General features: G+C 35.2%; 1 protein-coding gene across 2 annotated transcripts in view; it reads left to right on the plus strand.

Moving 5' to 3' along the window:
* Positions 1-22,511, plus strand: part of LOC149801180 (serine/threonine-protein phosphatase 6 regulatory subunit 3-like) — a 108,413-nt gene that overhangs the window by 66,850 nt on the left and 19,052 nt on the right. For both annotated transcript variants that reach the window (XM_089955211.1, XM_089955212.1), the window contains exons 19-24: positions 582-715; positions 3,346-3,494; positions 11,546-11,795; positions 13,115-13,185; positions 17,214-17,400; positions 20,930-21,160. In XM_089955211.1, coding sequence (XP_089811337.1) covers positions 582-715; positions 3,346-3,494; positions 11,546-11,795; positions 13,115-13,185; positions 17,214-17,400; positions 20,930-21,160 — 1,022 coding nt within the window. The remainder of the gene's footprint in view (positions 1-581; positions 716-3,345; positions 3,495-11,545; positions 11,796-13,114; positions 13,186-17,213; positions 17,401-20,929; positions 21,161-22,511) is intronic.

Genomic DNA, 22,511 nt, shown 5'->3' on the forward strand with positions numbered 1-22,511 from the left:
ATAAACATGCGCACCATTTTTAGTTTTCTTTAAGCTACTTTAAATTTCTATTTAATGTCTGTATATGTTGTGATTTTTGTAGCAATAAATCTATTTGTATTCAAAGTTAAAGCACTTATCTGCAAGAAGTACATTGTCTGTCATGAGTTAAGTACTTGTATGGAGATGCAGTGCCAAAGAAATCACAATGGAGATAAATAAGGGAACAACAGAGGTCACAAATATGAAAGCAGATCATTCGTTTTGAAATAATCAACTCTTCAACAGATCATGGTGGTATCGAAAAATTTGCTTGTAAACAGACCACCTGTTTTTCAACATGTGTCTAATGTGAGGTGTAGCACCATGTGAGAAAATGAATGGTGACAGGTACCATGCTAGGAGTCCTGTTGGTGAAGGAATTCACATACACAAGTAAACCTAGAAAGTTATTTATGCCCATTTATAAACAGTTGAATGACAACAAGCAATGTCAAGGTTATTGAGAGCCTGCAACAAAGAATCATTTAAAAATGTTGAGACAGATCATATGTTGAATATGAATATAACTTCCACCATTTTTTACATTTCATCATCATCAGCGGCCAAATTTAGAGAAGTTTGAGCAAGCCTGTAATGAAAAACTGCAGCAATTTGATGACAATGACAGTGATGAGGATATTTGGGAAGAAAAAGAAATTACATTTGCACAGAAATCGCAGCAGAAGAGAACAGAGTAAGTGTAATCTGTAGACAGTTCTTTCACCTAACTAATCTTAATTACTTTGTATTAGTTTGTTTTTGTTGTTAAAGAAATTTGGCAATATTGAATATTTTTATGCATTTAACTAAATATTTTTTAAGAGTCCTGTAAGGACATCCAGGAAAAAAAACTATTTCCAATGTATGTGATCACCAAGCCCATGATGAAATGTGTTGAAATTAAGTAGAATACAAACATTTGTACCAGTTATCAATTTCATTCCTAATTCATCAGTTGGAAGTTTACTAGCCCCAACCTGGCAAGATCAAATTTTTTTAATCTTAAAACCTTTCCATTGTACCAGCCTACCTACCCTAATTTTTTTTGTCTTCAATGTAACCAGAACCAGATATTTTTTTATTTTTATTTGGCCGTAATAAGATAATTATGCATCTAATTGGCTGAGCTTGTCAACATTTGAATGACTTCTGTATTTTCTTTTCAAGCTTGTTAAAAATAGATCTATGTTGTCAATATATAATAATGTATGTGTTTAATTCAGAGCACTCTTTACATATTAACAAGTTAATCTTGCATATAATTGGCAGACGTTCTGATTGGCTGTGCACCTTACCACATGGAAAACTGTTATCAGGCTTGGTATGTAGGCTAATATCATCAAGAGGTTGGATTATTTATATTGTCAGCAAGACCTACACATATTTATAAAGTGGAAACTTGTTGCATTTGATTGGCCACACAACCATCCTGTAAATCTATTCACAACCCTGTTACATGGATGGTTATATCAAAATGCAGTTTGCACTGAAAGATTTGTGATGTCTTACAGGTGCTAAGTGAATATGATGCCAATATGACATCCAGTATGGCCACCATAGTGGCCATCGTGAAAATCTTTAATGCTACTACTACTACTACATTGTGGGACCTCTGTCTGCTTGGCTGTGAGTCCAAGGCTCGGCTAGCATGGGTACATGCGAAAGCCTGCCAGTAGCTTCTTATGGGTCGGTGGTTCTTCTTTGGGTTTTCCAAGGTTCTTCCTCCACCATTAATACTGGCCGCCATGTATAGCCTATCCTGTGCTGAAAAATGGCGTTAAACCCTAGAACAACTACATTATGGGTCATATCAACATGCAGTCTTCACAGAGAAACATTTTATGCTGTCTAGCTGGTCCTAAGCAAAAATGGTGCTTATGGGACGTCTAATACAGACACATGGTAACCATCTTAACAATCTTGTCATAACCCTTTTTCAACAATTGGTCATGTGGTTTTCACCAGAAAATGGTCTTGAAGAAAATAGTGCCAATCTTCTGTCCAACATAGACATCACAGCAGCCATCTTTAAAATCTTTTCTCTTGAATATAAAATTTTCTATTGAAAATATTATCTCTACTACTCCCCAAATTAGATGGTCATTAATGTAAAAGTCATTAATCCAATATGGCTGCCACAATTGTATAAAGAAAAATCTTGTTGTCACTACTCACCCTGAATGGATGATCATTATGACATAGTTTTCACCAGGTCTTAAATGAAAATTGTGCCAGTCAAAATTCTAGGCACTACTCCCCTCAGAATGGATGATCATTAAGACGTGGGGTTTTCACCAAAAGACTTCAAATGATGACTACTTTTGTCTTAAATGAAAATGGTGCCAGTCTAACATCATATGTGTATTGCGCAGCAGCTAATTTGAAAATCTTGTCTTGCAGAATATCTATGATGGTTTTAGCACTAGTCAGTTAAAACGGAGAAATGGTTTTATTTTTTAGCCAGCAGAGTATTATTCCCTTTGAGGGACTCTTGTTACAGCTGTTGGACATTTTCCTTTGCAGTGGGATAAGGGGCCCATAAGTGTTTTATCAGATTTTGATCAAACTTGGAATGTATGTTTGTATCATTAAGATCACAGACGCTTTCAATAATAAGCGAAATTCAAACATACTAAAGTGAATTTGCATAGTATTCTCTGAGGTTGTTGTCACTCTTGATACAGTTTTCGTGATCTAAGCTTGTTACCCCTCTGGGAGCCATATTTTATGACAAGTTTTTTGTCAAACTTGAAAGATAATGAGTTATCATTAAGATCTTAGAATGTGTCAGGGTCATGTTTATCATTAAGATGATCTTGCATGTAATTAACTGAACTTGTTACCACCAAGGAAGCCATTTATCTGATCGGATGTTGATCAAAACTGGAAGATGGGCATCAAGACCTTGGTTAGGTTCAGACATAAATGGAATCAACATGTATTAATGAGGTGGTCTTTTGCATCTGATTAACTGAGTTTGTTCCGACTCTTGGAGTTATAGTTTTAATTTTTTATATATATTATCTTCAATATCAAAGATGACTAGAAGAGCAGGAGACTGCATATTAATTGTGCCTTTATTTTTAGACGTTTTAATGGGCTATAGTCAGATAGGTATAAGCAACATTTTGTCAAGTTTTTGAGATAGTTATGTGTTTTTACAGTGCTACTTATATTCATTTAGTGAAAAATGGTCAACCTTTTAGTTACGTTAGGTGAGTGGTTTCAGGCCCACTTGGGTCATTGTTTCATTGCATGTATTCCATGTTGTGTGCTGCTTATAAAAATACATCAGATATTATTTTGGAGTTCTTCCTTCTGCAGACGCTTACCTGTAACAGGAGATGAGGAGGAGGAGGGGGAGAGGGAGAACAGTGAAGACAGCACTGACAGTGAGGAGGAATTGGACTCCCCAAAACGCATAGTTCAGCAGCCTGCAGTGGACAATTTCATGGACATTGATGTTAGTGAAGGTCAGTATTGTAGAGATTTAGCTTCTGTAAAAATTCCATTAAATTATTAATGAAGTGTGAGTGTCAAAAAAGAACATTTTTTCAAGGATTCCACCACCCATCAAGTTCTTATTGGACTAGTCAATGTAATAACTCCAAGAACAGTCTGGATTACCCCCCACATGGCCCAAATTTGATCAAAGTAAGGTACTTTTTGCCCATTTTCAATTCCTAAGAAAAAATAAAACTTGATAAGTGATTTGTGATACTGAATTTGACAACCCATACAAGTCTTGGCAGTAAAGAAGCAGAAATTTGGTTATAAGTAAACAAATGAGCAAACAGTGAGTAGGTGAATGATTGCAGGATCTGAGTTCTTGTATGTGCAGGTTTATAACTTGATTGATCTCGATCTTGTCAAATATTTGCAACACTCGTATAATCGTAAATTTTTAGTGGGTTATTTATGCTCCTGCCACATCTATGTAAAGGGCATATATTGTTACCCATGTCTTTTTTTAATAATTATTATGTCATATAGATTTCATAGCTGCTTAGTAACTTTTGAATTACCTTATAGATTCAAGGCAAATTTGGTGAGGATTTAAATTCAGAAAATGTAGATCATCAGATTAGATTTTCACAGTTTTCCAGCAAGATTTTATGGAGTCATGGCTTTTGTTCAACTTTGAACTTGCTCTTCACTTTCTACCCAGCAATGTTGGAAGGATTTCAGCTCAGCAGTGTTTGCAGAACTTCATGGATTGAAATAAATTTGGTCTGAGATTTTATATTAAGAACGTCTAGGTAAAGTTTGAGTTTTAGTTATTGTGGCTGTAAGCCTAGTGAACTTGTGATATGGACCTGCATCATTCATAAGGCATTGAGCTTCCATCAACAATTTCTATTTCACCATTGCAAAAACCACTGGGCCTTTTCATCCAAACTTGACAGAAAGCATCTTTGCATGAAGTCCTTTCAGAATTTATAAAAATGATTTTGATTCCCTAATATATAGCTGTCATTTCTAAATATACAACTTGGTCAAATTCTGTTGAGAAAGCATCATATATAAATCTTTCTAGTGCTTATGTAGGCTTAGGCCACCATAAAATTTGGTTACCATTAGTAAAAATATAAAATCAAAAACTTTGCACAACTTATGGACAAACACCTCTGAACAAAATTTGACCAAAAGAATCTTACTGTGGAGGCCTTTCAATTTATGCAAATGATGCCAATTTGCCATGACTAGTTATTAAAAAAAAAAATGATTAAGCCTGTTTAAAAAATGGCTTGACAGGATCAGATCAAATTAGAAAGTATCCTTTTGATCAGAAGTGCTTTAGGCCGCAATTAAAAATATCTTTGTTTCCCCTTACCCTACCCAACAATTTGAAGTTGGGTAGGTAGGTAGGCTAATAATTTTTTTTTCTCATGAAATTCATGACACTATAAACTGACACATAGGAAACAGAAAAACGATAAATTCAACTTTAATAATAATACTGAAATACAGTAACTCATGAACTGAAATACAGTAACTTGTGAACAAGTTTAAAATGTTTTATAGACTAGATTAGTTTTTGATAAGGGTACCAATTTAACAGATTTACTCAAATTTTGAAACATATATTAAATGAGAGTAATTTCAATGAAATATAAAGATACACATGTAAAGGTGCAAGAAGTGTTTTTTTCCGAGTTTTTGAGGAGTGTTGGGTTAAGGTAAATATTTGCTGGAATAACCCTTAGTATTTTTTCTGACTAGGTCAAATGTATAAAAATGTTTTAAAATAATTAATAAAAGAATTTTAAAAGTCTTGAGTATTCTTTCTGACTAGTATCATTGGGTTCAATATATAATGAGACTTAACATATTTGCAAGACCTGTCAAAATGCACAAATATAAAGTTAGACATTGAATAGTGTCTCAAATATGCAGAAACATGTCAATAAAGTAATGTCATAACACTAAATACATGTAGAAATCTAACTAACAAAAAAGAAACAAACAATGCAAAACATCATTTTAAATGTCACTAAGAGCTGCTGGTTAGTTTTTAACTGGGTTTCGTTTTGGAATGTTCTTTCCAGATGCTAAACATTGCTGGCACACTGGTAGAACAGTACGGAATCTTCCAGTCATTTCCTGGGATTTTTCTGCTCCTATGGCTCCACAATGAGCACAAATATCTGGTCTGCCAATGTTGCTGGCATAGTATGGGAATTCAATGTGTACAGCACAAGACAATTGTAGTCTTACAAACACTTTTCCCTGTAGGATGTCTCCTAAAATATATTAAATAGAACACCAATTATCCAAAATTGAACTTTAATGTCCGAAGGTGACTAGACATGATACACAACAAATAGCATATAGAACCTGAAACTAAATCTGTAAATAATTATCTTTATAAACACAGAGAAACTAGTATAAAAAGATAAATGAGCAACTTGGACTTCACTAAAAATTGGGAGCATGGACCAGGAAACAGGAATACTTGTAAAATAATATTCACATTAAAATTTTAGTGCAATGGCTAGTACTAAGAGAAAATCACAGTTAAAAAAAGCAATATCTGACATGAAAGAGCATTAAAAACTATCTGGGCTCTCTGACAGTGTCAGACATGATTCTAAATCAAGGTAAGAGTCAAACCGCATTCAGTATGTGAAGAGTGTATAGGTATATTTTTGAATAAAGTATTAAGGACTTGGATAAAAGTATAAAATATTAAATCATTAGAACTTACCATCAGGTGTGATAACAGAACCACAAGTATAGTCGTATTTCTCCAAAGTATGTGTCAAAGCTCTCTGGTCTCTTGCTGTTAGTTTCGTCTTAGCGTATATGCATCGTGGTTTTAGACACTCACAGCAGTTATGTTTATGTATGTCTTTAATGTTTTTATTGTCTGCTTTTGTTTTGTATGTTATATATGTATAGTTTTTGCTATATTGTGTATGCTCTGTGTTTATTGTCGGTCAAAGCTTAAACATTTGTACTTGACAAACAGACTTTAAATATATTATTAGGAAGGCAGTAAAAATTATAGAAAGATTGCAGTTGTCAGAGGGTGCATGAATTCATTTCTAATAACTGTCAGACAGATGTTTGAAAATAACATTATTTCATATAAAAAAAATTGTTTATACCAGTGAAACGCTCAGCATTTGTGTCCTTAAGTTGTGGTAGCTTTGTTGCCACGGAAGTAGACATTAAAACAGAAAAGGCAGTCCGTGCAGGTGGTGCTTGTTGATTTTCTGTACTAGTAGTAGTTGAGGAAACATCATCCAACCCAACACTTTCATCACGGGTCACCGTAAATGTAACATATTTCAGTCGCTGATTAAACTCTTTCACCACATGCAGACCTTCGTGAAGGTCTGGATGAAAAGTCATCGTTCCATCCAGTTTGTCTGATAAACTGACGTTCAGTACATCTGCTTTATGAGGGCGAAAGTCTGTATCATTGGTAATGTCGTGATATACATCATCCCATGTACACTCCGTTGAGTATTCTAGTATTCTGTTGTTACAAATTTTTTTGTTTGATTTCCCGCATTTCGCGATTACGCTTACACATATAATGAAATCTTCTTCGTATTTTCTTTTGCCGGTCATGCCGGTCATGATGCTTTTCCTATCTAATTTAAACACCTTGCAACAAACGTTTTTCGCGTGCTAGTGACATCGATTTTGTTGACTGCATGAAAATACGGATCGCACAACGAAACGAAACGAAAAAACGAACTTTTGAACAAAACGAAAAAAAAAAAAAAATACTATCGCAAATTTTTCAAAAAATTTTTTTCAGTCGGCGGATTTTAAGAGGGTCGGTCGGGTAAGGGGAAACAAACTTAATTTTAATTTTGGCCCTATCAGACAGGCCTTTCAGTTTTGGGATATGATTCTGAAATGCCATCAGATAGGGATGGTGATACAAAACTTGGAAAACTTTGACAGAGTTGTTTTCATAGCATCTGAAATCAGCAGCTTTGGACAAAATTTTAACAGTTAGCATCCTACTGACCAGTACCTGCTTTTGCATTGGGCTGTTACATAGGTGTTAATATCAGGTCCACTTGGGTCTCATGTTTTTGTGAAACATTTTACAGAGTTATGGCCCCTGTTTGACTTGTCTCTGTGCCTTTCAATGCCATGTAGACATTCTTCTAGTTCATGAATGCGATTTTTGTAAGCATTAGGTTGATTTTTGATTGGATAAAATATTGGAATGCTTTTGTTTCTGACCTTGACTTGGCCAGTCTTTATTTTAATCTCCTTTATTGAACACATGGGTGTTAAGACAAAATGAGGGAGGGCCATGACACTGCTGGAAGGTTATTAGTAGAAACATTGTAGGGGTGTTTACCATTGCTATGAAATCTCCTTTAAGGACTTCATTATTTGTTCTCAGCAAACCTTTGTCTTAGTGCCATCCCCTAATAATGAATAGTGATGTCAACATGGGGCTTTTGCCAAAAGATTTCTTTTCATATCTAGTTGGTCCTAAGTAAAAATGATGCCGAACTGATGTACAATATGGTCACTGTGGCAGCCATCCTGAAAATTTTTGTATTCCTACTCCTCCATATTGGGAAGTCAACACGTTTCTTTTTTTTGCTAGATTTCTCACAGTGTCTTGTTGGTCATAGATGAAAATATTTTTCGATTAGACATCCAATACAGTTGCCATAGTGGCCATCTTGACAATCTTGTCAAATTTACTACCCCATTTTTGATATTATCAATATTCTTACTAGCTCAGCAGATATGCATGTTATGCTACAAGTCTTGAAAAAGTTCTGAACGCTTGGCACTCTTACTTTGGTTTGATGTGATGACCAGCACAGTATCCATATTGAAAATCTTGTTATAGCTACCCCACCCACCTCAGTGGGTGATCAGATCAACATGGGCTTTTCACCAAAAGAATTTTTGTCACATCTTGAGATTTTTTGTTATTGCTACTGTTTTTGAATGGAAAGTCTCAGTATGGGGTTTACACTGGAATAATAATAATAATAATAATAATGCATTATTTATAGAGGGTGACTCATTAGTCAAAAGGCTATTCTCTCTTGAGGCCCTCTTAAGTAGAGTATAACAATGCACATTATACGAAGATAGCAATAATTAGTGTTTATTTGAACATATTTAATATTAAAATATTAAATTCCATTATCTATTAGGAACACAAACATGCTCATGATATCTTTTCTTAAATACTCTAATATTTTCAGCAGATTTTACATGTAGTGGAAGCTTATTCCACAGAACTGTACCAGAGTACTGAAAACTCTTTTTAAATTGCTCTGTTCTTGGTTTTGGTACTAGAAGGTTTCCATGTGATATTGATCTCAACTGGTATTGTGTTGAAAAAGGCCTGAATAAGTCCTGAAGATACTCTGGTGCAGTTCCATGTAGACATTTGTATAAACGAACTGCCTTGTGAAAATCTGTCCCGTCATATATTGTGAACCATTTGAGTTCTGTAAATAATGCTTTTGAGGGATGATCAACAGATGCATCTAAAATTACACATTCTGCTCGTTTCTGAAGTTTATAAATCCTGTCAAGCTCAGATTTAGCACAGTTTCCCCATACATTAGAACAATAATCCATTGATGGAAGAATATATGACTTGTAGTATAGATTACGAGTTTCCATAGGTAAAAATTTCTTGATTCTGCTGAGAAGGGCAATTTTGGATGACAGTGTTTTACAAAGCTTATCAATATGGTCATTCCATAATAAATTATTATCTACAGACACACGTACAAGCCTTTCATGTTTAACATTTTCTAATGGATGATTATTTATTGCAAGAGATAGTTTTGGGTTCCCTGACTTGTGTAGCTTTTGTGATGTCCCCAAAATCATACATTTTGTTTTACCTTCATTAATTACCATCCTATTTTGTTGTGCCCAGTTTTGGACTCTAATAAGGTCTGAGTTTAATCTCATTTGGATGACTTCAGTATCAGAACTAGATGTATACAAGGTTGCATCATCTGCAAACAAATCTGTATTTGTGGATTCATTATTTAATGGTAGATCTTTGATATAGATAAGGAAGAGGAGAGGGCCCAAAACTGAGCCTTGAGGGACTCCTGAATGAATAGTGCGAGTTTGAGAGCTAATATTGCCAATGTTTACTTGTTGAGACCTTTGGTTTAGGTATGATCTAAACCAGTTTAAAGAAGGATTGTCAAACCTGTAACAGTTCAACTTTTGCAGCAGAATTTCATGTTCAACAAGATCAAAGGCTTTCATGAAGTCAAGGAAAACAATCCCAGTCATATGTTCATTATCCATTTCCTTCAGCCAAACATCAGTTAATTTGGTAAGTTCTGTTTGGCATGAGTGGTACTTTCTAAATCCTGATTGCGCTTTTTGAAATAGAGAGCATGTTTCAAAAAATGTATAGACCTGAATGGCTACATGCTTTTCAAATAGTTTTGACAGTACAGGCAGAATTGATATTGGTCTGTAATTTCCTGGATCCTCCTTTTCTCCTTTCTTAAAGATAGGTGTAACCTTTGCACATTTCAGTGTTTCTGGAAAATTATCATTTGTGGTGTCTGGTTTGTCTTGAATAAAATTGTTGATAATCTGCCATCCAATAAGACCACTTCAAAATCTGATCCTAAATAGTAATGTCAATATTGGGTTTTTACCAAGAGACTTCTTATGGTTAGTGCCAATCTGACATCCAGTATGGCTACCATGGCATCCACGGGGCCCCGAGTGGCTGAGTGGTCTAATGCGCTCTCCGTTACAGATCACTGCCATCTCACCTCTGTCTGTGTAGGTTCGAGTCTCGGATTCGGCCAATGTGGATATGTGAGAAAGCTTGCCAGTAGCTTCTCGAGGGTCGGTGGTTCTTTCCGGGGTTTTCCCGGGTTCTTCCTCCACCATTAATACTGGCCACCATGTATAGCCTATCTTGTGCTGAAAAATGGCGTTAAACCCAACAACAACAACAACAACAACAACAACCATGGCATCCACCATGAATATCATGTTATTGCTATTCCCAAATGGAAAATTGTTTTCACATAGGGGTTTTCACCAGATAACTTGTTATGATATCTAGTTGGTTCTGAATGAAATGGTGCTGTTCTGTCACTAGTAGATGGTGCCCTTTTTTGTGACTTACTAGTTGTTTTTCCAGTATGCAGATTATATACAGACAGACATATACCTAGCATCTGTTTATATGCCATTCTCATCCATGACAGGATAACAAAAATACTTTCAAACAGACTACAGTACCTATTAGCTGTCAGTGATTTTGTATTCAGCATTTTAGACAATTAAAGCTGTTCCATTTGATCAGATGCATGATTAACTTTAGCCACCAGATGTAAGTTTTTGGTCAAAAAATGTCTTTCCTTCTTAATTGCTTTTATGCATTCTTCTTTTCAGTTGGTCTTAACCTCGATCGGGAAGTATATTTTTGAAGCAAACGATCCTGCATGGCTAAATTGTTTGATATAAAAATGAAAATTGGATTTTGTTTTTAAATTGTCTGTATGTTAATATGGTTTGGTATTCTGCTTTTCCTACATTGCTGAAAGGGTGATCAACCAGCATGCCATCTATTTTGTCCATCCAGTATGTACATCAGACTCGTATTTAACACCATTTTCATGCTCAAAATGACCCACTGATATCTCCATAAACACTTTTCCTAACTCCAGTAATCTGATATACTTGATAATTTCAAATATTATTGTCATCATAGCTATCGTCAGCTGGTATTTGCCAAATGAAATCGTCAACTGAACCACACTTGTAACCAGACATTTTGGGTTTTCGAGATAGCCTGTATTTTAAATGTGCATTTGTAAAACTTCCTTGATGCAAGGTTCAAACAATGACATAATATTTGTTCCAGGGCACAATGTGCCGATCAAATTTATATCTTGTGACTAGCAATGCAAATGGCAGGTTCCAGGTCAAAATTCATCAATGCTGCAGTTAAAAATGTACAGAGTGTATAATGTATCATTGAAGGTATTCTTGTTATTAATGGATATTCTTTTTTCTATTATTACAGAGTCTGGTCCTGTTGCTATGGATACGACTCCATGGGATTCTAATACAAAGACAAAGGACACTCAGGAAAATTGGGTGAACTTCTCAAATAAAAAGGAGGAGAATTGGACCGAATTTTCTAGGAAAAATGAAGAAAAATGGGCAAATTTTTCAAATAAAAATGAGGAAAAGTGGGCAGAATTTTCAAGTAAAGTTCCACAGGATGCAGAAGAAAACTGGGCTGACTTTAGTAACTTTTCTAATATAGAAGGGTAAGGAATAAAGACCTTTCCCTAATCACAGATAATGTTCATTAGTCAGGCCATGAGAATAAGCCACATAAATTATTGGGCATAAGTAAAATGGTACTGGCCCAACATCTGTTACAGCTGCCACAATGGCCATCTTATTGCTACTTATTCTAGATGGCTGGTCATATCAACATTGTGCTTTGAACAGTAAACTTCTTATGTCTGATTGGTACTAAATAGAAATAGTGCTAGTCTAATAACAAATATAGCCACCATGGTATCCATCTTTAAAATCTTGGCATTTTAACTCCTCCAAAACGAAAGTTGTATCAACATGGGTTTTCACCACAAGACTACTAGTGATGTTATGGTGGTACCAAGCTGACGTCCAATATGTCCACCACAGCAGCTAATTTGAAAATCATGTTATTTGCTGGAGAATATCAGAAATGGTTTCAACATTCTACAGTTGAAAGTTGTAAATTCGTTTCACCCAGTAGAGCATCAGTCTTTTGGAGAGACTCCTGTTTCACATCATAAAAAGAAATTAGCAATGCTAATAGCAGTAGATTGCCACTTATGTTCTGTCTTTAGAAGCTTCTAGTTGTTGTGGAAGATTTAATAAGATTTTTTTTTTGGTAATCTTGAAAGTGAGCAAAGAATGCTTCCATGCTAATTTGAGAGGATTTTTTGCAAGTATTACATAAATAAGTTGTCCATGATACAAGAATTAAACAGTTATATTTGGCAACATGTTGCACATGTATTATGATAGAAGAAGTTGCATGCACTTACCAGGTTGGAAATAAAGGTACTTTGAGGGAAGTCTCGTAATGACAGGATTGTATATTAAAACAATTTTGCAAACAGTGGATATAATGTTACAAACTCGTGTGAGCTTGGTGACAAGAGTAGGTATGCAGATAATTTTTGTCTTGTAATCACCCCATCATCAACATTACAAATGCAATTACTTTGAGGGGGACTCTGAGAAGATAGTGTTTGCACCAAATAATGGTTTGCTTGTGTTTCTAGCTAAATTTTCAGAAGTATCTCAGCAAAACTGGCTAAGTGGATTGATTTCAAGGACAAATATGTCGTATCTAATTATTACACTGAGAACATTTAACATAAAATAGAAGAAAAACAAATGTATCTTCTTTGCTTCTATATAATTTAGCCCATATAGTAAAAAAAAAAAGTATGGTCATTATTCTTTTGTCGTGTTATAGTATTATTATGATCTGTCAGTTTTACATCAAACTGGTAAGAGAATTGATCATTTTAAGACTTAAAAAAATATGAAATTTGATGATTACTCTATTTTAATTTTTTGAAAGTTGCAATCCAAGAAGTAGTTCTCCAGTTGCCATGGATACCACAGAAACTAGTTCAAGAACAAATGCCTATTGTAAGTATTCATAATTCATAAACCAGATGTGGTGCTTGTTACAGTTTCTCTTCTGACACATTTTGTATAGGGATAGATGCAAAGAAACTAAGCTGGTTGTCATCATCACAAACCACAGGCCAAAATTCGTTACACAGTTTTCACTCGTGGCTGTGTACGAGAAAACTTTCTCATTTCTGTCAAATAAATTACTTTATCACATTACATTAGAATAGCTTTCTTTGTTACTTCTGAATCCAGCTGTCCTTGAAAGACAGAAAAATGTTTGTCTATATATTTAATAGACAAAGGGAAGCAACTGCTGTAGGTAAACTCTCCTTTCTGCTTGCTGGGTGGCTACCATTATATCCAGTTTAAACCAGTTTTTACTTATGCTGTCATATGCTAAGATGCCCTCTAGACAATCCAGTTAAATTCTGTTATTTTTGTAACTTTAATTTATTCATCCACATTTCATTTTCAATGGTACAGCAAGTCAGAATGTTGTTTTATATGGTACAAACAACATTTTTGTGGGTTCCAGTGAATTTATTGATGTTTATTGCAATTAGCATACCATTCATTTATGTCATGTGAGTTTGATCTGGTATGGAAATACCAGAACATGCTGATAGGACAGTAGTACAAAGGAATTTATTTCACAGCAACAGTAGAGGAAATATGATTTATTTGATGGAGTGCCATCATCCACCTTCAAATAGTTTCAAATACAAGGTCAGTGCCTTGGTAGATGTATGATGAACTGTTGTCATTTAAAACTTTGCTACAGCTGTTCAGGGAGCCCCGAGTGGCTGAGTGGTCTAAAGCGCTCTCCGTTACGGATCACTGCCATCTCATCTCTGTCTGCATGGGTTCGAGTCTCGGATTCAGCCAATGTGGGTGTGTGAGAAAGCTTGCCAGTAGCTTCTCGAGGGTCAGTGGTTCTTTCCGGGGATTTCCCAGGTTCTTCCTCCACCATTAATACTGGCCGCCATGTATAGCCTATCATGTGCTGAAAAATGGCGTTAAACCCTACAACAACAACAGCTGTTCAGGATTGCAGAAATTACCTGGCATCTCTTGGATCATTCACAATCTCAGTAATGCAAGAGCTTCTTTATAATGAGTCAGTTGTATGCAACTTTCTCATCCCACTGGTAAAAAGTCATGTTCAGAGATATTTTTTTCACATGTACCTAATTTAGATATTGTTTGTCAGGAACATTGTGTTGACTTCCTGTCAACTTGACTTGCACATGTCTGCTTTTTTGTCCAGCTGAAAAGTCACTAGTGATCATGTTATTTTTTTTTTTTTCTTTCTTCTGATGGCAAGCAAATTACAGGCAGTCATTTTCACAGGCAGGCAGGGACGGGAGAGAAGGGAACAGTGTTTCGCCTTCCCCAAGCCTTCCATGAAAAGTCAGTGATTCATTGTCACCCACGCCCAATATGAGGTGCCATACTACTACCTTGTTGGCAGATTAGGACTGCAAAATGACAAGTGATCCAAACCATGTCCAGTGGTCTCAGGATTTCATTATCTTGACCCCACCATTCTTATCTTCATATCACTGTGAAGGAACTCAAATGCAATCACATGAAGACCCTTTTTACGCAAGAAAATGCAGTTTTTCTGCCTTTAAAGGGTGGTGTAGATAGTACAAAAACTACACAAACAGGACTTCTACTTCAGAACATTTCTGGTTATGAAGTCCAGTGGCAGGTGAGATCTTCAATAGAGAATCAGCTAGTATGTGATTAGTGTTGACATGTCAGACACATACTTGCATATATTGATTTATACAGCCCCAATCCAAGCCTTGGGCCTTAACTAAGAGTTCAGGACATGCGCTGCAGAGAAGGTGATGTTCCTGCATGACACAGAAAAAACATGCGGTAAGTTTGGTTTCTGGTTTAAGTCCTGAACAACCTTACTTTCCTAATTATATGGTGGATAATTAATGTAGTGAAGTTGTACCTTGTCTCGTCTCAATATTATGGTCCATCCTGGTATGGAACCCATAACACTTGGTGTCTGACTTCCAAATGCATCAAAAGAATTCTTCATGCATTGGAGAAGGCATCAACCAGGATATTGAAGTTGGAGTAAAGGTTAGACATTAGACAAAGTCAGTTCAGGATGTCCTTCACAGAAGGTAAAATAATAGAATAAAATAGAGACAGTCATACATATAATTATATTGTTATAAAGGATATACAATATATCAGTTTCACAAAAAAATTATACATTTTTATATAGTGCATTGACATTAAGGCCCTTAGGATACAAAGTATCTAACTTATGATTCAAATTAGTTTCTTGTCACCATGCACATTATCTATTGGCATGAAAGAAAAATCAAGTAGAGAGTGATTATTGGTGTTAAAGTGTGTTGAAATATTAGAGTAAAACTGAGTATCTCTGTAATTTTTTATATGAAAGCAATGATTATTCATTTTCTTAGAAACTTGTTGAAGTGTTTGTCCAACATATTGCATCCTACATGTTGTACAGGTTTAATAGCACAAGTTTGTCATCACTACTCACTAAATTAATTGGGGATTTGCCATGGAACTTTAGACACACTTTAGACACACATTCATACCAAAGTTTAGTTGGACCTAAATGAGAATAGTACTGCACCAACAACCATTATGGTCACCACAGCATCTGGGGCTCAGAGTGGCTGAGTGGTCTAAAGTGCTGTCCGTTACGGATCACTGCCGTTTTAATTCTGTCTGCGTGGGTTCGAGTCTAGGATTCAGCCAATGTGGATATGTGAGAAAACTTGCCAGTAGCTTCTCGTGGGTCGATGGTTCTTCCCTGGTGTTTCCCGTGTTCTTCATCCACCATTAATACTGGCTGCAATCATCTTTAAAATCTGGTTGCTATTCCTCCAGCAAGAGTTCTTATGATGTCAAGTTGGTCCTAAATGAAAACGATTAACCTTCAGTATGGTCACCTTGGTGGCTATCTTGAAAATTTTGCTACATCTGCCCCTCCCATGGATGGCTATATCAACATGGGGTTTTCACCTATATGTATTTTGACCTAGTTGGTCCTAAATGAAAATGGTGGCATTCGTACATCCAACGTGGCTGCAGTGATGGCAGTCATGAAATCTTGTCACTCTTTTGCCTGAATGGTTAGTTATTATGACATGGGGTTCTCACTGAAAGACTTCTAATGATGTCTACTTTGACCTGAATGAAAATGAAATGATGTGGTATTGTGTGAATCCTGCAAAATGCATACTACTAAACAGTGTTCATCAAGCTTAACATGGCTTAGTGTCCAAAATTATTCAGGGTACATTTGATTGTATGGCTTTGTTTGAGTGTTTTTAAAGTAATCAAGTGAGTAGAACATCCAAATGTTGACCTAATAATATAGTTTTTATTTATATATATATATATATATATATATATATATATATATATATATATATATATATATTCTGTCAATTTGTGTGAAATACACAAATATCCTACTTACCTAGAACTGAATCATGTGCCTGATTTTAATTGTTCTGATGAAACAGTTATTTTATCAAATTTAAGACTTTGTATCTAGTATCATGTGTCCCTTATTCAGTACTTTTCCTTGCATATCTGAACATGGGCAAAAGAAGAATTTTTGATATATAGATATTCATTTGGTATAGGATTGGTTGAATCGTCATCACCATAAAGACTGCGACTCCTCAAATTTTATGAAAATTTCCAATTCACATCAGTGAAGTATTGCTTCATTTTCGTTAATGAGTGAACTTGTGGAAATAATTATCATTTGTTGGACTGTGATTTCTAATGATGCTAATTACCACTGTATCATCCCATACTCTTAGTTCTTGATTCAAAACACTTCAGCAGTGCAGTGTTCTTTGGAACATTGCAAGAATTTTGTTAGAGAATTCATGAAACGTTGCCTTTCTTTTTGTTCTTTTTTTTCCATGCTGTGGTAGTTGTGATATTGAGATAGTCTTACGATGTACATGTAACTTTCTGTGCTGTCACAGATTTTTAATCAGCATTTGTATTTCTTCCAGTGGCCTCGGAGGACAAGTCGTCAGATGTGGTTCTTCAAAGTGTAGATAGTTTAGATGAAATTAGTACAGATTTAGACAGTTCTGAGAAACCTGGTACTTCTCCTGACCATTCAGCCTCAGATAGTCAGAATAACTGTGTATCACAAGTTGATAACCAGTCCCAAATAAAATCTGTTTCTAATTCCAAGTAAGTTAACATTGTAAATTTTGATGATTAAAACATTTTACCATTGTCTGATGCGTTTCAATAACTTCCACTTAATTTTTTATTGAATGCGGCCACATTAGTATGGTACAACACTGGATTAAATGTGGAACATTGAAGATATCATATGTTACTGTTGTCATTTTGCAGTAAGTATGGACAACACTTCTTTGTATGTACCACATAGTGAACTTGAAGTTTACTTCCAGATAACTTTATTTGAAGAGGAATGTTGGTATAGGATTCAAATTTAATTTACATTTTGTAGTTGTGTGAAGGGAGTTGTTTTTGCTGTATTTTTTGTGTCAGTTTGCCAGGTGAGTGGTTTATAACTGAGATAGTTAAAACAGATCAGAATTGAATTAACCAAGTTACTCATTTTTGATATTGATCATATGTGGGAATTTACAGATTAACATGGTGGTAAATATAATTTCAGTGGCCTTGTTTTGCATGGTGTGTTCTATCTCCAGCTGAATATAATATGATGAGACTTGTATAAATGTTGTACCTAATGAATTCTTTTGCCTGATTTTAATAATGTGGCATAGGTGTGTTTCTCTCATTGAATTGTGCAGTCTCTATTAATTTGCCTTCATTCACTACTGAACAAATGATACAGCTCTCAAAGCTTTAACATTGTCAGTAAAGGTTAGGAACTGGCAACTTTCTGCTGTCATGGTGAGAAGCAACACTGATACCAGTACCTGAACCTGAAAAGGCCTGTTGCCTCTTCCAACTGTCATCCAGTATCTCAAACAAGCTGTATTTGCCAAGCCTTGGAAGAAAGGATAAATGACAAGACTCCTGTTGTATGTTGAAGTAACAAATTATTAGACTTTCAGATCACAAATGATCATCTAGTCATGCTTTACATATTTGTCGTATTAGTTTCCATAAAAAGAAACTTATAAGGAAATTTTAGTTTTATTTGAGAATATTTATGACACCACACAGACTGCCTACTTATCTTTATGGGGAATTTTTGAAAGATGGTAAAGGTATCTTAAACCATACTGAGGATATGAGCTTACCTTAGGGCAGGCAGTATATTACCATTCACCTTTTTCAACATAAAGGAACTATGTAGTATGCACTGATAATCTATTGAGCTGCTATAGATAATAAAATGTTTATATACTCTTGAATGTCAGTTACAGATGTGGTCAAATAGGGTTTAAAAATGATTGGATGAAAATAAAATCGAATTGTCTAAATTTGCTGACTGCATAAATTCATGATAAAAGTTCTAGCTCTAGTAGACTTTATTGCATTTACTCTGAAAAGGAGAGGATTGGTAGAAGACATCTAGTAAGGCAAAGATTATTTGATAATGAGAAGTTTTCAGTGGTCAGAAGATTCAACTGCATATAGATGAGGGTGAATTCTTATGATGAATGGTGAAATGAAAGTTGGTATTTATGTAGAAGTGATTTAGATGAGGGTGAATTCTTATGATGAATGGTGAAATGAAAGTTGGTATTTATGTAGAAGTGATACAGATGAGGGTGAATTCTTATGATGAATGGTGAAATGAAAGTTGGTATTTATGTAGAAGTATTTTATGGCACCATAACACAAAAGTGGCTATGTAGTGCCAGCAGAAGGTATCATTAAAAATGTCACACTGAAATGCACAACGTTTTAGGAAGAGAACCTTCCAAATGTATAATTAAGTACAAGATTAAATGTTATATGTGTATAGAATAAGATAATGGTATATCTGCCAAGCATTATGATTTGACTAAGTCTTGCAGAAATGGAATAAAAGCATCAGTTAAGGAAATACGATTGTTGCAGTAAAATCTGGACACTGGCTTGTTCATGTTCAATTTGGATCTGGGTTTTATATTGCGTTCAATGTTTTGATCAGGGAATCAGACTGACTTTACAGGAGTACCTCTGACACTTTAAGCAGAACATATTTATTCTTACAGAATGTCTGCATGATCAAGCTATTGCTTGTTTAAGTTTCTAATAATGGCATCCAACAAACTATACATGTTCATAATGAAATGGAAAATAATAATCCTCAGAAAAGTTGTAATAGTACCGAAGAATAAATAGGAATATTCGGGGAAAAAAACAAGGAAAGGCAACATTTATATTTACTGGACTTGATGTGTTGATTTAAGTATGTCTCATCGCAGATCAGATGATTGCACACATGAAATTAAAAAAGAAAATACGAAGGATTATGTCAAGTTGAAAAATGGCAAGAGGTCATTGAGCTCCATATTGTTGGGAACTGCAGTTTGTCAAATTATACAGATGTAATTCAGATCTGAGTGTACTTTACAAACATTTTAGTTGAATATGTTTACTATTACTGCATCAGTGTTGAATCGAACTTGTAAACATTTTAAATGCATGTTTTCCAACTTAATATTTTGTTTCATCATACTGGAGACTGGTCTAACTTGTGGAAAAAATACAATGCCTTACTGAGAAAGTTTTGTTAAGATTGGCAGGTGTGTTACTGTAACTTGTATAAAATGCTTTAAACACAATCAAAACTTTTTGTATGAACCACTTTTCCTTTAAAAAAAAAGTCTAACATTCTTCTCTCTGGTGGTATGTCTCCTTACAGCTTCTTCAAGCGATTCGCCAACTTGGGAATAATAGCAAAAATTACAAATATGTGATAATTGCAATCCAAATATGGGTACTGGCATGTCTGTATTTGATCCAGATCTGGGTTTCATATTAGATTCAGTGAAGTTTGTAAGGGAAACTGATTATACAGGAATACCTCAGAGTACCTGAAACTGCCCTTATTTTTAAGGAAAAATATCTGCATTACCAAGTTTTTGTTAAATATGGCATGCAGTGAACATAAACATGTTGCAGATGAAAAAGATAAGTCTTGAAATGTTTAAATAATCAGCACAGATGTATGAAAAGGAATATTCAGATTGGGGTAGGTGGTGGTTTGAACAAGCAGGGAAGGCAACAGCTATGTTTATTGGACATGTTGATTTGAGTATGTCTCGTGGCAGGAGAGATGATACCTGATTTCAAGTGAAATTCAAAATAAACCCAAATACTGTGTCAAGTTGGGAGAAGAAACAAGAAGCCTTTGAGCTACGTGGAGTTTGAAACTGAGGTTTCAAAAACTTTACTGTAGGTATTTAAGGTCTAATTGTACTTTACAAACTTTTTAGTTGAATTTTTGTTGTTGTTGCCTTTACTTCATCAGCCTCAAATCACACTTCTGAACTGTCTGAATGCATATTTTCCAAGCCAATAACAGCAATACATAATATGTTATATCTTTCTGGAAATTATCTGACTTGTGCAGAAATGTTGATTTCCTTTTTGAGAAAGTCATGTTATGGGTGGCAGGTGTGTAGTTAAATATAGGATTTTTTCCAAATACAATCATTGCACCTGCAGATGTTTGTATAAATGCAGAAAGTCTGCTGACTTGTGTTTGTCACACAGATTAAATTTTAACTGTATGCATGAGTCATGCTAGGGTATTGATAGTACTTCCTTGTTCTAATTGCAGTAATAATCTCGCAGACAGACCTAGTTGCTCTTCAGAACCAGCTCCAAAAGAGGAAGTGGAAAGGGATTCTCCACCACCTCTTCCCCCATCATCACCACCCAAGATGGTGAATAATTCCAGTTCAGGATCAGATTCTACACCTGCATCATCCCCATCCAAGTCATCAGACCTCCCTAATAGCACAGGTCAGCAAGACCCATCTTCTAAGGATCCTCAGGCACAGGGAGATTGGTAAGTTATTGTACCAAAACATTGGACCAAATAATTGTCTACTGTGTTTGGAAAATTTACATCTTTAGCTCTGTTGGTCATAGATCAGGGGAGCTTATTAGATAACCTGTCTTTTGTCGTCTGTCAGGCAACACAAGTTTGTTATTGCTACTCCTCCTGAACTACTTGGAGGATTGCCATGAAACTTCACAAACACACTTCTCCCATACTTGAGTTGGTCCTAAATGACATTGATTCCTCCAGGACATCCAGTATGGTTGTCACAGTTGCCGTCTTGAAAATTTTGTCACTACTCATCATGAGTGATTGTTATATCAACAAAAGGCTTCTTATGATGTCTAGTTGGTCCTAAATGAAAATGGTGTCATTTTGATGTTTAATAAGGCTCCCAGAGCCATCTTGTAAATCTTTATTGCAGCTCCTCCTGAATGTATTCATAAAAATGAGATTTCCACTGAAAGATTTATCTTGTGTATTTTTTTATATATATTTTTTTAAAACTGTGCCAATGTGATATCCATTATGGCTACCACAGGGCATATCTTTAAAGTCCTATCACTTATAAATCTGCAGTATATTTTCACTAGAGGACTTTTTTATGATGTCTAGTTGGTACTTTATGAAAATGGTGCTGATCTGATGTCAATTATGGCCACCATGGAGTCAGCTTGAAAATCTTGATATTGCTACTCCTACTTCATGGAAAGTTGGATTGATGTTGTGTTTTCACCAGATAAATAATTGTGATATCTAGTTGGTCCTGAACGAAAATTGTGATGTTCTAACTTGATATGGCTGCCACAGTGAACATACTGAAGGGTCATATGAACATGAGATTTTGACTAAGTCTTCTAATGTTGTCGTATTTGTCCTATATGAAAATGGGCTAATTTGAAAATCTCATCCTTAAAGAATATTGAGATTGTTTCTGCAGTCAGCAGTTTGAACAGAATAAATAGTCTTGTCTTTAAATACTTTTCAACTGGTAGCATTAACTCCTGTTGTATATCCTTTTGGTAAATTCTCATTTTTATAAGACAACTACCCTGAACCTTCACCCCCACTGGATCAGTTGTGTTATGTCCATTCTGTATGAAATCTTATGAAAAATTTCATAGAAAACTGTTTTTTGTTGAATTTGCCCTTTGTTAATCAGTTTTCTTCTAATTAAAGTCATTTTTCAGAGTATACTGTTTAATAATAGATAAGACTACTGGGAATCCTTGGACCTGAACCAGATTTGGTGTTTAGCATTTTATTGTTGAGACTTCAAAAGTGGTTACTTGCCAGAATTCTGTGACATCATTTACTGGAGTTGCTTCCCATGGTTGTATTCTTCCTGTCTTTGGTT

The sequence above is a fragment of the Sinohyriopsis cumingii genome, chromosome 4, assembly GCF_028554795.1.
Source record: "Sinohyriopsis cumingii isolate HCF-2022 chromosome 4, ASM2855479v2, whole genome shotgun sequence".
NCBI classification, from domain to species: domain Eukaryota; kingdom Metazoa; phylum Mollusca; class Bivalvia; order Unionida; family Unionidae; genus Sinohyriopsis; species Sinohyriopsis cumingii.